Source organism: Somniosus microcephalus, unplaced genomic scaffold (genome assembly GCF_052327205.1).
Source record: "Somniosus microcephalus isolate GS21.2 unplaced genomic scaffold, FLI_Smic_1.0 unresolved_chr4, whole genome shotgun sequence".
NCBI lineage: Eukaryota > Metazoa > Chordata > Chondrichthyes > Squaliformes > Somniosidae > Somniosus > Somniosus microcephalus.
The window spans coordinates 34,814,412-34,829,598 of record NW_028225182.1 but is presented as its reverse complement, the minus strand read 5'-3'; the positions used below and the strand labels follow the sequence as shown (position 1 = coordinate 34,829,598).

Genomic DNA, 15,187 nt, shown 5'->3' with positions numbered 1-15,187 from the left:
CCAGGCTATGGACACCCAGGTCTCGTTGCACTTCCCTTTTCCCAATCTATTGCCGTTCAGATAATAATCTGCCTTCCTGTTTTTGCCACCAAAGTGGATAACCTCATATTTATCCACATTATATTGCATTTGCCATGCATCTGCCCAATCACCCAACCTGTCCAAATCATACTGGAGCTTCTCGGCATCCTCCTCACAGCACACACGCCCACCCAGCTTTGTGTCGTCTGCAAACTTGGAGATATTACATCTAGTTCCCTCGTCCAGATCATTAATATATATTGTGAATAGCTGGGGTCCTAGCACCGATCCCTGCAGTACCCCACTAGTCACTGCCTGCCACTCGGAAAAAGACCCGTTTATTCCAACTCTTTGTCTGCCAACCAGTTCTCTATCCAAGTCAGTGCCTTACCCCCAATCCCATGTGTTTTAACTTTGCACGCTAATCTCTTATGCGGGACCTCATCGAAAGCCTTCTGAAAGTCCAAATACACCACATCCACTGGTTCTCCCTTATCTATTCTACGAGTTACATCCTCAAAAAATTCCAGTAGAGTAGTCAAGCACGATTTACCTTTTGTAAATCCATGTTGGGATGAGAGCGGGAAGAGCGGAGGACATGAGCCGATGCGGAAGTTGGTCACGGGGGTGGGGGCAGAGAGATTTATAGCTAAGGATTACAACAGGGCTGAGGAGCAAGTGAGAGGACAGGTCTGATAGAGTTTGGCAGGGACATGGGTGACGGGCGAACGGAAAACGAGCACCAGTGCAGGCGTGGGACTAAACTGGACAGCCCTTTCGAAGAGCCGGGCCGAAAGGCCGCCTTCTGTGCTGTGAGATTCTATGATAGGATGCAGGTAGTTTGGAGGAGCTGAAGTAGGAAGTGAGGGGGAGAAAGGAGACTGGAGAATCACATCTTGGGTATATAAAGGCAGATTGGTGGGGGTGGAACGAAAGAAAGACTTGCATTGCTATAGCGCCTTTCACGACCAGACGCCCCAAAGCTCTTCACAGCCAATGAAGTAATTTTTGGAGTGTAGTCACTGTTGTAATGTGGGAAACACGGCAGCCAATTTGCGCACAGCAAGCTCCCACAAACAGCAATGTGATAATGACCAGGTAATCTGTTTGTGATGTTGGTTGAGGGATAAATATTGGCCCCAGGGCACTGGGGAGTGACTCCCCTGCTCTTCTTCAAATAGTGGCCGTGGGATTTTTACGTCCACCTGAGAGCACGGACGGGGCCTCGGTTTAACGTCTCATCTGAAAGGCGGCACCTCCGACAGTGCAGCACTCCTTCAGCACTGTACTGTGGGGACAGGAGCAGGGACTGCAGGGAGGATGAGCAACCTGGCCACAGCACCGTGGAGCAGGGGGCCATTCAAGTGGGGGGGGGGGGGGGGGGGGGGGGGGAGTTAAAAGAAATGTTGTAGTGGTAGGGGATAGTATCGTTAGGGGGATAGATAGAGTTCTTTGCAGCCGAGAGCGAGAGTCCCGAAGGCTGTGTTGCCTGCCCGGTGCCAGGGTTAAGGACATCGCCTCTGGACTGGAGAGAAACTTGGAGTGGGAGGGGGAGGATCCAGTTGTCGTGGTCCATGTTGGTACCAACGACATAGATAGGACAAGGAAGGAGGTTCTGCTGAGGGAGTTTGAGCAGCTAGGGGCCAAACTAAAAAGCAGAACCACAAGGGTAATAATCTCTGGATTATTACCTGAGCCACGAGTGAATTTGGCTAGGACAAATAAAATTAGAGTGTTAAATGCGTGGCTCAAAGACTGGTGTGGGAAAAATGGGTTTTGCTTCCTGGGACACTGGCACCAGTACTGGGGCAGGAGGGAGCTGTTCCGTTGGGACGGGCTTCACTTGGCCAGTGCTGGGACTAGAGTCCTGGCGGATCATATAACTAGGGCTGTAGAGAGGGCTTTAAACTAACTAGTTGGGGGGAGGTTCCTAGAGAGCAAATAATAAAAATGACAACAGAGAAGGTCATAGACTTAGGTAGCAGTGGGGAAATTAAAAACCAGAGCGTGTCAGGAAGGGGCAGAAGGTATGGAGTAAAAGGTAAAGTAATAAAAAGGGCAAAAGCAGGAACTAAGTGTCACAAAACATCTTTGAAAGTTCTCTATCTGAATGCACGTAGCATTCGTAACAAAATAGACGAGTTAATGGCACAAATAACTACATATGGGTATGATCTTGTGGCCATTACAGAAACATGGCTGCAGGGTGACAATGCCTGGGAATTAAACATACCAGGTTATTTAACGATCAGGAAGGACAGGCAGGAAGGAAGGGGAGGTGGGGTGGCTATGTTAATAAAGGAAGGAATCACTGTAATACAGAGAAATGATATTGGGTCAAAAGATCAGGATAATGAAACAGTTTGGGTGGAGGTAAGGAATAATAAGGGGAAAAAAACACTAGTGGGCGTAGTCGATAGGCCTCCGAACAGTGGCAACTCTGTTGGACGGAGTATCAATCAGGAAATAGTTGAGGCTTGTAATAAGGGAACATCTATAATTATGGGGGATTTTAACTATCATATTAATTGGACAAATCAAATTGGGCAGGGCAGCCTTGAGGATGAGTTCATTGAGTGTATTAGGGATGGGTTTCTTGAGCAGTATGTAACTGAACCGACCAGGGGGCAAGCAACCTTAGATCTGGTCCTGTGTAACGAGACGGGATTAATTAAAAATGTCCTAGTAAAGGATCCCCTTGGAATGAGTGACCATAACATGGTTGAATTCCATATTCAATTAGAGGGTGAGAAGGTTGGATCTCAAACAAGCGTGCTAAGCTTGAATAAAGGAGACTATGAAGGTATGAGAGCAGAATTGAGTAGAGTGGATTGGGAAAATAGATTAAAGGGTAAGACGATACATGATCAGTGGTGTACATTTAAGGAGTTATTTTACAACTTCCACCGAGAAGAAAAGGGTGTAAAAGAAAAGACAGCCATCCGTGGCTAAGTAAAGAAATTAAGGATAGTATTCGACTAAAAACAAGGGCATATAAGGTAGCCAAATCTAGTGGGAGGATAGAGGATTGGGAAAACTTTAAAAGACAGCAAAAAATAACAAAAAGATTGATTAAGAGAAGATAGATTATGAAAGTAAATTAGCAAAAAATATAAAAACAGATAGTAAGAGTTTTTATAGTTATATAAAAAGGAAAAGGGTGGCTAAAGTAAATGTTGGTCCCTTAGAGGATGAGACCGGGAAATTAATGGTGGGAAATATGGAGATGGCAAAAACACTGAATGAATATTTTACATCAGTCTTTACAGTAGAAGACACTAAGAATATCCCAACACTGGACAAACAGGGGGCTAAAGGGGGGGAGGAGCTAAACACGATCAAAATCACTAAGGAAGTGGTACTCGGTAAAATAATGGGACTCAAGGCGGATAAATCACCTGGACCTGATGGCTTACATCCTAGGGTCTTGAGGGAAGTGGCGGTAGGGATTGTGGATGCATTGGTAATAATTTTCCAAAACTCCCTGGACTCGGCAAAGGTCCCGGCAGACTGGAAAACTGCTAATGTAACACCCTTATTTAAAAAGGGCAGTAGACAGAAGGCTGGAAACTATAGACCGGTTAGCCTAACATCTGTGGTAGGTAAAATTTTGGAGTCCATTATTAAGGAGACAGTAACAGGACATTTGGATAATCATAATTTAATAGGACAAAGTCAGCATGGTTTTATGAAGGGGAAGTCATGTTTGATAAATTTGCTGGAGTTCTTTGAGGAAGTAACGTATAGGGTGGATAAAGGGGAACCAGTGGACGTAGTGTATTTAGACTTCCAAAAGGCATTTGACAAGGTGCCACACAAAAGATTATTGCTTAAGATAAAAAATCACGGGATTGGGGGTAATATTCTGGCATGGATAGAGGATTGGCTATCTAACAGAAGGCAGAGAGTTGGGATAAATGGTTCATTCTCAGACTGGCAATCAGTATCTAGTGGTGTTCCGCAGGGGTCAGTGCTGGGTCCCCAACTCTTTACAATCTATATTAACGATTTGGAGGAGGGGACCGAGTGTAACATATCAAAGTTTGCAGATGATACTAAGATGGGAGGGAAAGTAGTGAGTGAGGAGGACATAAAAAACCTGCAAGGGGACATAGACAGGCTAAGTAAGTGGGCAGAGACTTGGCAGATGGAATACAATACTGGAAAGTGTGAGGTTATGCACTTTGGCAGGAAAATTCGTAGAGCAAGTTATTATCTTAATGGCAAGAAACTGGAAAGTACTGAAGTACAAAGGGATCTGGGGGTCCTGGTGCACGAAACTCAAAAGGTTAGTATGCAGGTGCAGCAAGTGATTAAGAAGGCCAATGGAATGTTGGCTTTCATTGCTGGGGGATAGAATATAAAAATAGGGAGGTATTGCTTCAGTTGTACAAGGTATTGGTGAGACCGCACCTGGAATACTGCGTACAGTTTTGGTGTCCATACTTAAGAAAGGACATACTTGCTCGCGAGTCAGTACAAAGAAGGTTCACTCGGTTAATCCCGGGGACGAGGGGATGGACATATGAGGAGAGGTTGAGTAGATTGGGACTCTACTCATTGGAGTTCAGAAGAATGAGAGGCGATCTTATTGAAACATATAAGATTGTGAAGGGGTTGGATCGGGTGGATGCAGGGAAGATGTTCCCGATGATGGGTGAAACTAGAACTAGGGGGCATAGTCTTAGAATAAGGGGCTGCTCTTTCAAAACTGAGATGAGGAGGAACTACTTCACTCAGAGGGTGGTAGGTCCATGGAATATGCTGCCCCAAAAAGCTGTAGAAGCTACATCATTACATAAATTTAAAATAGAAATAGACAGTTTCCTAGAAGTAAAGGGAATTAAGGGTTACGGGGAGCGGGCAGGAATTTGGACATGAGTCTAGGTTTGGATCGGACATGGCCCTGTGGGTAGCGGAGCGGGCCCAGGGGCCGTGTAGCCTGCTCCTGCTCCTATTTCGTGTGTCTAATTCTGTTAGATTCAGGAGATGGTTCTGTGATAGTGGATTGGCGGTTAGGATCAGATCAGCCATGATCTTATTGAATGGCGGAGCAGGCTCGAGGGGCCGATTGGCCTACTCCTGCTCCTATTTCTTATGTTCTTATGTTCTTATGGAGTGTCAGCCTGGATTTTTATGCTCAAGTCCCTGGAATGGAACTCGAACCCACAACCTTCTGACTCAGAGGAGAGTGTGCTACCCACTGAGCCACGGCTGGAGAGCAGGCAGTGTTGGCAACGGACAGGTTAGAGGGGTAAGCATCCCAGGGTCCAACAAGACACCAAGAACGCACACAGCTGGATACAGCCCAAGCACAAAGCCGAGGAGTGGAATGGAAGCGGGGCCAAGGAGGCAGTGGGGCTTTCGTACAGAGGAGGGAGGGGCAGCTGAATAAGACAGCTGCGTCAAGTTGTCTCGCCCACAGCCGGACAGTGGGCAGGCACGCTGGTGTCTGTGGAGAGGGAGAGCGGCGGCAAAGGAGTAAAGCTGGGTCAACGACACGCCCTACATCTACACGCAAGGTCGCCAAGGCGACCAGGAATGGGGGTGGCTGAAGGATTGAACGCTGGGACTTTCCCAAAGGGGGGGGGGGGGGGGGGGGGGGGGGGTTAAAAAATATCCATTAAAGGAGCTGTGCCAACCACACAGGTGAAGACAGGAATGGAACCAAGCAGGTTGGAAAAGGATCGAGGATGAATATCTCCAACAAGCGAGACCAGAAAATTAACTGGACAAGCCACAAATACTGTGGCAACAAGAGGCCAGAGGCTGGGTATTCTGCGGCGAGTGTCTCACCTCCTGACTCCCCAAAGCCATTCCACCATCTACAAGGCAGAAGTCAGGAGTGTAATGGAATACTCTCCAATTGCCTGGATGAGTGCAGCTCCAACAACACAAGAAACTCGACACCATCCAGGACAAAGCAGCCCGCTTGATTGGCACCCCATCCACCACCTTAAACAGTCACTCCCTCCACCACCGGCGCACCGTGGCTGCAGTGTGCACCATCTACAACATGCACTGCAGCAACTCGCCAAGGTTTCTTCAGCAGCTCCTCCCAAACCCACGACCTCTACCACCTAGAAGGACAAAGGGCAGCAGGCGCATGGGACCACCACCTCCAAGTCACACACCATCCTGACTTAGAAGTATATCAGCTGATCCTTCATCGTCGCTGGGTCAAAATCCTGAAACTCCCTCCCTAACAGCACTGTGGGAGCACCTTCACCACGCGGACTGCAGCGGCGGCTCACCACCGCCTTCTCGAGGGCAACTAGGGATGGGCAATAAACGCTGGCCTTGTCAGCGACGCCCACATCTCAAACGAATTTAAAAAACCACACCAGGTCTGAAGGGTTAAATTATGAGGGAAGGTTGCATAGACTAGACTTGTATTCAACGTTCTCTGTGCCCCAGGGAGCCTGCACAGCCAGTTTTTCAATACAAAAACGGCACCAAACAAAATTAGAGGGAACATTGCTTGCATTCCCTCAAGTATAGAAGATTAAGGGGTGGTCTAATCGAGGTGTTTAAGACGATTAAAGGAGTTGATCGGGTAGATAGAGAGAAACTATTGCCTCTGGTGTTGGGGGGGGGGGGGGGGGGGGGAGGAGTCCTGAACAAGGGGGCGTAACCTTCAAATTAGAGCCAGCCGTTTAGGGGTGATGTCAGGAAGCACTTCTACACATAAAGGGTAGTGGAAATCTGGAAAACTCTCCACCCAACCTGAACAGCTTTTTGGGGGTCAAGTTGAAAATTTCACAGCTGAGATTGTTAGACTTTTGTCAGGCAAGGGTTACGGAACCCAGTCGGGGCAGATGGAGTTAAGTTACAGATCAGCCATGATCCGACTGAAGGGCGGACCAGGCTCGAGGGGCTGAATGGCCTCCTCCTGCGCCTGTGTTACGAACATGCCCTGGCCGCAGTCACAACCTGTGTGGCTCGGTGCTGGGCTGAAAGGTGGCTTTACCCACAGCGCCACCGGGTAGCAGAGATACCAGTCTGCAACGACGCGGCAGAGTGATGGAACCGGGCACCCAGATGCTGCAGTCAGGCTGCGTGCGACAGGAGGGAGCCCTTCACACCTGGAACAAGGCCGGGGGTGGAAGGAGGGGAATCAAACCTGCCCAGATCTTGGGTGAGGCCGCAGAGGATGATTTACTAGAACGATGCCAGGGATGAGTGACTTCAGTTCTGTGGAGAGACTAGTGAAACTGGGATTGAAAATCGAGGTGTTCAAAACTACGAAAGGCTTTGATCGAGTATATAAGGAGAAACTGTTTCCACTGGCAGGAGGGTCAGTAACCAGAGGACACATAGAAACACAGAAAAATAGGAGTAGGCCATTCGGCCCTTCGAGCCTGCTCCGCCATTCAATATGATCATGGCTGATCCTCTATCTCAACACCATATTCCCGCTCTCTCCCCATACCCCTTCACGCCTTTTGTGTCTAGAAATCTATCTACAGGAAACTTTGTGCTATCCGGCACCGACAGGACCAAGCTGTTGCCGTCCCATCAAAACTGCCGGACAAACCAGCGCTAATGTTGAAACATACGGAGATTTTGAGCTCCGTATCTGGCAACAAACCCTGTTGCTTAGCAACAGCTTCTCAACAGTCGGCCGTACCTTGCAAGCGTCTCTGTAGCTTAGCAACAGCTTCAGCGAGACCTTGCAGAGCCTGACTGGTGAAAAAAAAGCAACGAAAAGAAAAAAAACCTAACGAAACGGCTCCTGATTTTCGCCGGTGGCTTGCGCATTCCGGACAGTTAACCTCCGGATAAACCAAAGTTTCCTGTATCTCCTTCTTAAATATATTCAGTGACTTGGCCTCCACAGCCTTCTGTGGTGGAGAATTCCACAGGTTCACCACCCTCAGTGAAGAAATTTCTCCTCATCTCAGACTTAAGGTGAACCAGAGGGGGCGATGAGGAGAATATTTTTTTTTTTTTTTTTTATAAAAACAGCGAGTTATGATGATCTGGAATGCGCTGCCTGAAAGGATGGCGGAAGCAGATTCAACAGTAACATAGAAACATAGAAGATAGGAGCAGGAGTAGGCCATTCGGCCCCTCGAGCCTGTTCCGCCATTCAATGAGATCATGGCTGATCATCCAAATTCAGTACCCTGTCCCTGCCTTCTCCCCATATCCCTTTAGCCTCAAGAAATATATCTAACTCCTTCTTGAATATATTTAATGAATTGGCCTCAACTGCCTTTTGTGGTAGAGAATTCCACAGGTTCACCACTCTCTGGGTGAAGAAATTCCTCCTCATCTCTGTCCTAAATGGCTTACCCCTTCTCCTTAGACTGTGACCCCTGGTTCTGGACTCCCCGACCATCGGGAACATCTTTCCTGCATCTAGTCTGTCCAGTCCTGTTAGAATTTTATAAGTTTCAGTGAGATCCCCCCTCATTCTTCTAAACTCCAGCGAATATAAGCCTAATCGACCCAATCTCTCCTCATACGTCATTCCTGCCATCCCAGGTATCAGTCTGGTGAATCTTCGCTGTACTCATTCAAAAGTGAATTGGATAAATAGTCGAGGGGAACGAATTTGCAGGGGTATGGGGAAAGAGCAGGGCGAACGGGACTGAATCAAAGAGCCGGCACAGGTACGATGGCCTCCTTCTGTGTTGTATCATTCAGACTGATGAGTCTCCTCGCTGGGCCGGCTTAGGTAAAGCGAGTTTAGGTACAACTCCAGCGGGGAGCAAGTCACTGGGCAGCTGGACGGCAAGTGCGGCCATCACACTGAGGCAATCTTATGCAACTGGCTTTAAGGCGCATTGACGGGGTAGGGTAGAGGCCAAGTTTTACCGCCCGGGAGGCAGAATGCTCAGAAATGGGAAAACGTGTATTTCTCAACAGTTGTACAGCACACCTTGAGGGTAGGAGAAGGCCCCATGGCACTTCACAGACACTGAGCCTTTAACAAGTGGGAATTAAGAGGTGACCGAAGCCTTGATTGCAGGTGAGGCACAGCAGTAGAGTGGAGTGATTTAGGGAGGGCTTTCGTCATGACAACAACTTGCGTTTACCTGGCACCTTTAACGGAATAAAACACCACGAGGTGCTTCACAGGAGCGATTATCAAACAAAATTTGACACCGAGGCACACATGGTGATATTAGGACAGGTGACCGAAAGCCGGGTCAAAGATGTAGGTTTTAAGGAGCATCTTAAAAAGGGAGAGGCGAGGCTTAGGGAGGGAATTCCAGAGCTCAGGAGCTAGGCAGCTGAAGACAAGGCCGCCAATGGAGAGGCAGAGAGAGTGAGGGTTGCGCAAGGAGGCCAGAACTGGAGGAGCGCGGAGATCTCAGAGGGTTGTGGGGCTGGAGGAGATTCCAGAGATAGGGAGGGAGGTGAGGCCACGAAGGGATTTGAACACAAGGATGGGAATTTTAAAAATCGAGGCGTTGCCGGACCGGGAGCCAATGTAGGTCAGCGAACACGGGAGCGATGGGAGAACGCCACTCAGTGCGAGTTCGGACGGTTGTGGAAGAGCTCAAGTTGACGGAGGGAGGCCGCCAGACCTTGATAAGCACTCGGGAGAAAAGCAGCCACGGCACCATTTCCCCCCCCCCAACCCCCCCCTGCTCTTACCTTGGCGTGGCCGTGCTTGCCAGTCTTGGAGGTCGACATGTCCACGATCTTGCAGGGGCGCCCTTTCAGCACGACAAAGCCGTTTTTACGCAGAGCAGAGCATTGCATGGGGTAGGTGGTGGAAGCCCCGGAGTGGCCAGTCTCAAAATCGACATCGGCGGGGTCTGCCATCTTTAAACTTGGGTTGTGCGGTGCTGCAACAGAGAAGAGGCAAAGCCAGTGAGCTCTTCGCACCCATGGACCAAACACCCTCCCACCAGCAAACCCTCACAGCTGTAGGGCAGTGCAAACTACCGCCGCCTCAGGTCAGCAGTAATGACCAACCTGCTCCCTTTGACGGCAGACTATATTTCCAAGGTTCCGAGCACCAACTGTCCCTCGACTCCAAGAACAAACACTCGTTCCACTTGGAAAACCCATCAGAATGAGACACGAGGTTCAATCGAGCCCATCACAGTCTCGAGATCCAAGAGGTTTCAGCAGATAGCACAGGAAGACTCCAGCCGACCGCACACCCTTCAGTCCCTCTCGGATTGCCTCACACCCACTCGGACTGTTTTAGCAGGCTCCCTGGAAACTCATTCCGCAAGTCCATGAATTGGGAGAAAAATTCCACCCCTTAACCCCAATATCCATGTACCGGAAACTCTTTGGTATCCGGCACCGACGTGTTGCCGGTTGATCAAAAATTCCGGGTGACGGAGAGGGTGATCTACCGAGGCTATTTTTAACAAAGAAAAATAAAAAAATCAAGAAATGTGCAGTATACAGTAATTAGGTACTCACCTACAGAATGTTGTGTTAAATGGATGGTGGAAGATGCTTGATTAAGTACAGTACTGCCAGTTGAGGGTAATGCAATGCAATGACTACCAGCAGCGCGGGAGACACACAGTACCCCTGTAAAATGGGGGATCAGAAGAGACTACCGGCAGCGCGGGAGAGACACAGTACCCCTGTAAAATGGCGGATCAGAAGAGACTACCGGCAGCGTGGGAGACACACAGTACCCCTGTAAAATGGTGGATCAGAAGAGACTACCGGCAGCGCGGGAGAGTCAGACTCCTGTTACAGGGGGATTGAGGTGTTCCGACTCCCGACAGCGCCAAGAAGCCGAGTAGTGGCAGTTTGGAGAACTGTCCCCACTGACTAACTCGGCCACCGCGGGACACTCGGACTCGGCAACATTGCCGGTTATTGTGTTGCGAGAAGTGAGAATTTTGCCGGTTAATAGCGAATTCCGGATATTTCGGTGCCATTTAAACGAGTTTCCTGTATAATAAAACTTTCAGCCTCTCGTGTTTGAAGCCTTTTCTGTAACAAGCAATTGTCCGAGATGATAAATTCCTCAGAATCTTGATCAAGTCAGTCAACAACAACAACTTGCATTTATATAGCGCCTTTAAGTGTAAAGTGTCCCGAGGCGATTCACAGGAGCGTTATCAAACAAAAATTGGCACCGAGACACACAAGATGATATTGGGACAGGTGACCAAAAGCTTGGTCAGAGTCATAACGGCACAGAAGGAGGCCATTCGGCCTATCGAGTCCGTGCCAGCTCTCTGTAGAGCAACCTATTCCCCCGCTCTATCCCCGTAGTCCTGCAAGTTTATTTCCCTCAAGTGCCTATCCAGTCTCCCCCTGAAAACATCGAGTGTCTCCGCTTCCACCACTTCCGTCGGCAGCGAGTTCCAGGTCCTCACCACTCGCTGTGTAAAAAAGCTTTTCCTCACATCCCCCCCTGTATCTCTTGCCCAAAAACTTAAATCTGTGTCCCCTAGTCCTTGTACCATCAACTAGTGGGAACAGCCTTTCCCCGTCTAGCCTATCCAAACCCGTCATAATCTTCTATACCTCCATCAAAACACCCCTCAACCTCCTTTGCTCTGATGAAAACAAATCCAGCTTCTCCAACCTGTCCTTGTAGCGAAGATCCCCCATCCCCGGAACCATTCTGGTAAATCTCCTCTACACCCTCTCAAGGGCCTTCACATCCTTCCTAAAGTGTGACCAGGATTGGACGCAATACTCCAGTTGTGGCCTAACCAGCGCTTTATAAAGGTTCAGCATAACTTCTCTACTTTTGTACTCAATACCTCTATTTATGAAGCCCAAGATCCCATATGCTTTGCTAACCACTCTCTCAATATGTCCCGCCACCTTCAGGGACCTGTGCACATTAACTCCCGGTCCCTCTGTCCCTGCACACTCTTTAAAACTGTGCCATTAAGTGTATATTGCCTCTCCCTGTTCCTTCTGCCAAAATGCATCACCTCGCACTTCTCTGTATTAAATTCCATCTGCCGCTTGTCTACCCATTCTGCTAGCCTTTCTATGTCCTGTTGCAGTCGATTGGTATCATCCTCACTGTTTGCCACATCCCCAAGTTTGGTGTCATTGGCAAATTTAGAAATTCTGCTCTGTATTCCAATATCCAAGTCATTTATATATATCAAAAAAAGCAGTGGCCCCAGCACTGACCCTTGGGGAACACCACTGTCTACCATCCTCCAGTCTGAAAAACAACCATTTACCACAACTCGCTGTTTTCTGTCACAGCACACACGCCCACACAAACCTGGAGGATGCCGAGAAACTCCAGTATGATTTGGACAGGTGCAGTATAATGTGGATAAATGCGAGGTTATCCACTTTGGTGGCAGAAACAGGAAGGCAGATTATTACCTGAACGGCAATAGATCGGGAAAAGGGGACGTGCAACGAGACCTGGGTGTCCTTGTGCACCAGTCGCTGAAGGTAAGCATACAGGTGCAGCAGGCGGTTAAGGCGGCAAATGGTATGTTGGCCTTCATGGCAAGAGGATTCGAGTACAGGAGCAAGGATGTCTTGCTGCAGTTGTACAGGGCCTTGGTGAGACCACACCTTGAGTATTGTGTGCAGTTTTGGTTGCCTTATCCGAGGAAGGAGTGCAGCGAAGATTCACCAGACTGATACCTGGGATGGCAGGAATGACGTATGAAGAGAGAGTGGGTCGATTGGGCTTGTACTCGCTAGAGTTTAGGAGAATGAGAGGGGATCTCATTGAAACTTATAAAATTCTAACAGGACTAGACAGACTGGATGCAGGAAGGATGTTCCCGATGGCGGGGGAGTCCAGAACCAGGGGTCACAGTCTAAAGATAAGGGGTCAGCCATTTAGGACTGAGATGAGGAGAATTTCTTCACCCAGAGAGTGGTGAACCTGTGGAATTCTCTACCACAGAAGGCAGTAGAGGCCAATTCATTAAATATATTCAAGAAGGAGTTGGATATATTTCTTCAGGCTAAAAGATCAAGGGATATGGGGAGAAAGCAGGAACGGGGTAATGAATTGGATGATCAGCCATGATCGCATTGAATGCGGAGCAGGCTCGAGGGGCCGAATGGCCTACTCCTGCTCCTATCTTCTATGTTTCTATGTTTCGCCGATTCCTTATCCAAGCAGCCACTGACCCACCTATTCCATGAATTTTGTTAACCAGCCTTCTATGTGGTACTTTGTCAAACGCCTTCCAAAAATCCATGTAGACAACATCCATTGCATTCCCTTCATCAATCCTTTGTTACTTCATCAAAAAATTCTATTAATCAAAAACGATCTGCCTTTTACAAATCCGTGTTGGCTCTCCTTAATTAGCTTAAATCACTCAAGTGCCCGTTAATTTTTTCCTTGATTATTGTTTCTAAAACTTTACCCACCACTGATGTTAAACTGACCGGCCTGTAGTTACTAGGATTGTCCTTACACACCCTTTCTTGAACAAATGTGTCACATTTGCCACTTCCCAATCCTCAGGCACCTCCCCCGCATCTAGGGAAGATTGGAAAATTATGGCATGCACTGCCGCTATCTCCTCCCCAAATTCCCTTCGCAACCTGGGATGCAAGCCATCTGGACCAGGCGACTTGTCCACTCTTAAGCATACCCAGCCTTTCTAGTACATCCTGTCTATCAATTTTCACCTTCCATTGCTTCTATCTTTTCCACTTCTACCGATATTTTGTCAGCATCCACCTCCTTAGTAAACACCGATACAAAATGCTCATCGAGTATTCTCGCCTTGCCCTGCGCCTCTAAGCATGTATCACCTTATTTGTCTCTAATAGGCCCCACACCGCCTCTTACTACCCGCTTACTGTTTACATGCCGGTAGAAGATTTTTGGGTAGGTTTTAATGAACGTCTTAAAGGAGAGAGAGGCGGAGAGGTTTAGGGAGGGAATTCCAGAGCTTAGGCACTCAGTCCTTTCCTTTCCAAAGAAAACAAGCCAGATTTTAACCGTTTAAAACTCCCAACACAAATCACCATTGTTGCCCCCTCTCTGTTCCAAAGATCTCTTCCAACCCCCCCACTCTTTGACGGCGCCTACAGTTCCTCTCCAATTGCCAATTTTCTCCTCACTGTAAAGCTCAGATCTCCCTCCATGAGGTGCCTCACAGAAATGCAAGTCGATTGATAATGTCCCCTTCGAACAGCTTCTAAACCGTTCACAATTTATATCAACGATTTAGACTTTGGAATCAAAAATAATTTCTAAATTGCAGACCACACCAATTTTTTTTTTGGGGGGGGGGGGGTGGGTGTGTGGCGGGGGGGCGGGGGGGAGAGTCAATATTGAGGAGGACTGCAACAAATTACAAGACAACATAATAAGCTTGCAGAATGGGCGGGTCATTGGCAAATGAATTTCAGCACAGTTAAATGGGAGGTATTACATTTTGGTAAGAAAAATAAGGTCACATAATACTTGGAAATATGAATCTAAATGGGGTAGAAGAGCAAAGTGATCTCGGAGTACAAATACACAAATCACACAGTTAACAAGGCCATAAAAAAAGCAAACCAGGCACTAGGGTTTATTTCTAGAGGGATAGAATTGAAAAGTAGGGAAGTTATGCTAAACCTGTATCGAACCTTGGTTAGACCACACTTGGAGTACTGCGTACAGTTCTGGTTGCCATATTATAAAAAGGATATAGAGGCACTGGAGAGGGTGCGGAGAAGATTTACAAGGGATGATACCAGAAATGCGAGGGTGTACATAGGAAAGGATGAACAGGCTGGGTCTCTTTTCTCTTGAAAAAAGGCTGAGGGGTGACCTAATAGAGGTCTTTAAAATCATGAAAGGGTTTTGATAGAGAGAGAATGTTTCCACTTGTGGGGAAGAGTATAACTAGAGGCCATCAATATAAGATAGTCACTAATCCAATAGGGAATTCAGGAGAAACTTCTTTACCCAGAGAGTGGTGAGAATGTGGAACTCGCTACCACAGGGAGTGGTTGAAGCGAATAGTATCGATACATTTAAGGGGAGGCTGGACAAGCATATGAGGGAGAAGGGAATAGAGGGTTACGCTGATAGAGTTAGATGAGGAAAGATGGGAGGAGGCTCGAGTGGAGCACAAACGCCGGCATGGACTGGTTGGGCTGAATGGCCTGTTTCTGTGCCGTATATCCGATGTAAATGGTCAACACCGAGCTTCCCCATCTTTCTAAATAGCTCAGCCACTTTGCCCTTGGATCAGTACTCTGGCTTCTCTCCAGTAACTGCATGTTG

At 48.0% G+C, this 15,187-nt stretch overlaps 1 protein-coding gene across 2 annotated transcripts in view; it reads right to left on the bottom strand.

Annotated features, from left to right (window-relative positions):
* The window catches only part of LOC147090505 (eukaryotic translation initiation factor 5A-1-like), a 44,599-nt gene that overhangs the window by 24,025 nt on the left and 5,387 nt on the right, over positions 1-15,187 (bottom strand). For both annotated transcript variants that reach the window (XM_085977282.1, XM_085977281.1), the window contains exon 2: positions 9,631-9,824. In XM_085977282.1, coding sequence (XP_085833408.1) covers positions 9,631-9,801 — 171 coding nt within the window. In that variant the 5' untranslated portion in view covers positions 9,802-9,824. The remainder of the gene's footprint in view (positions 1-9,630; positions 9,825-15,187) is intronic.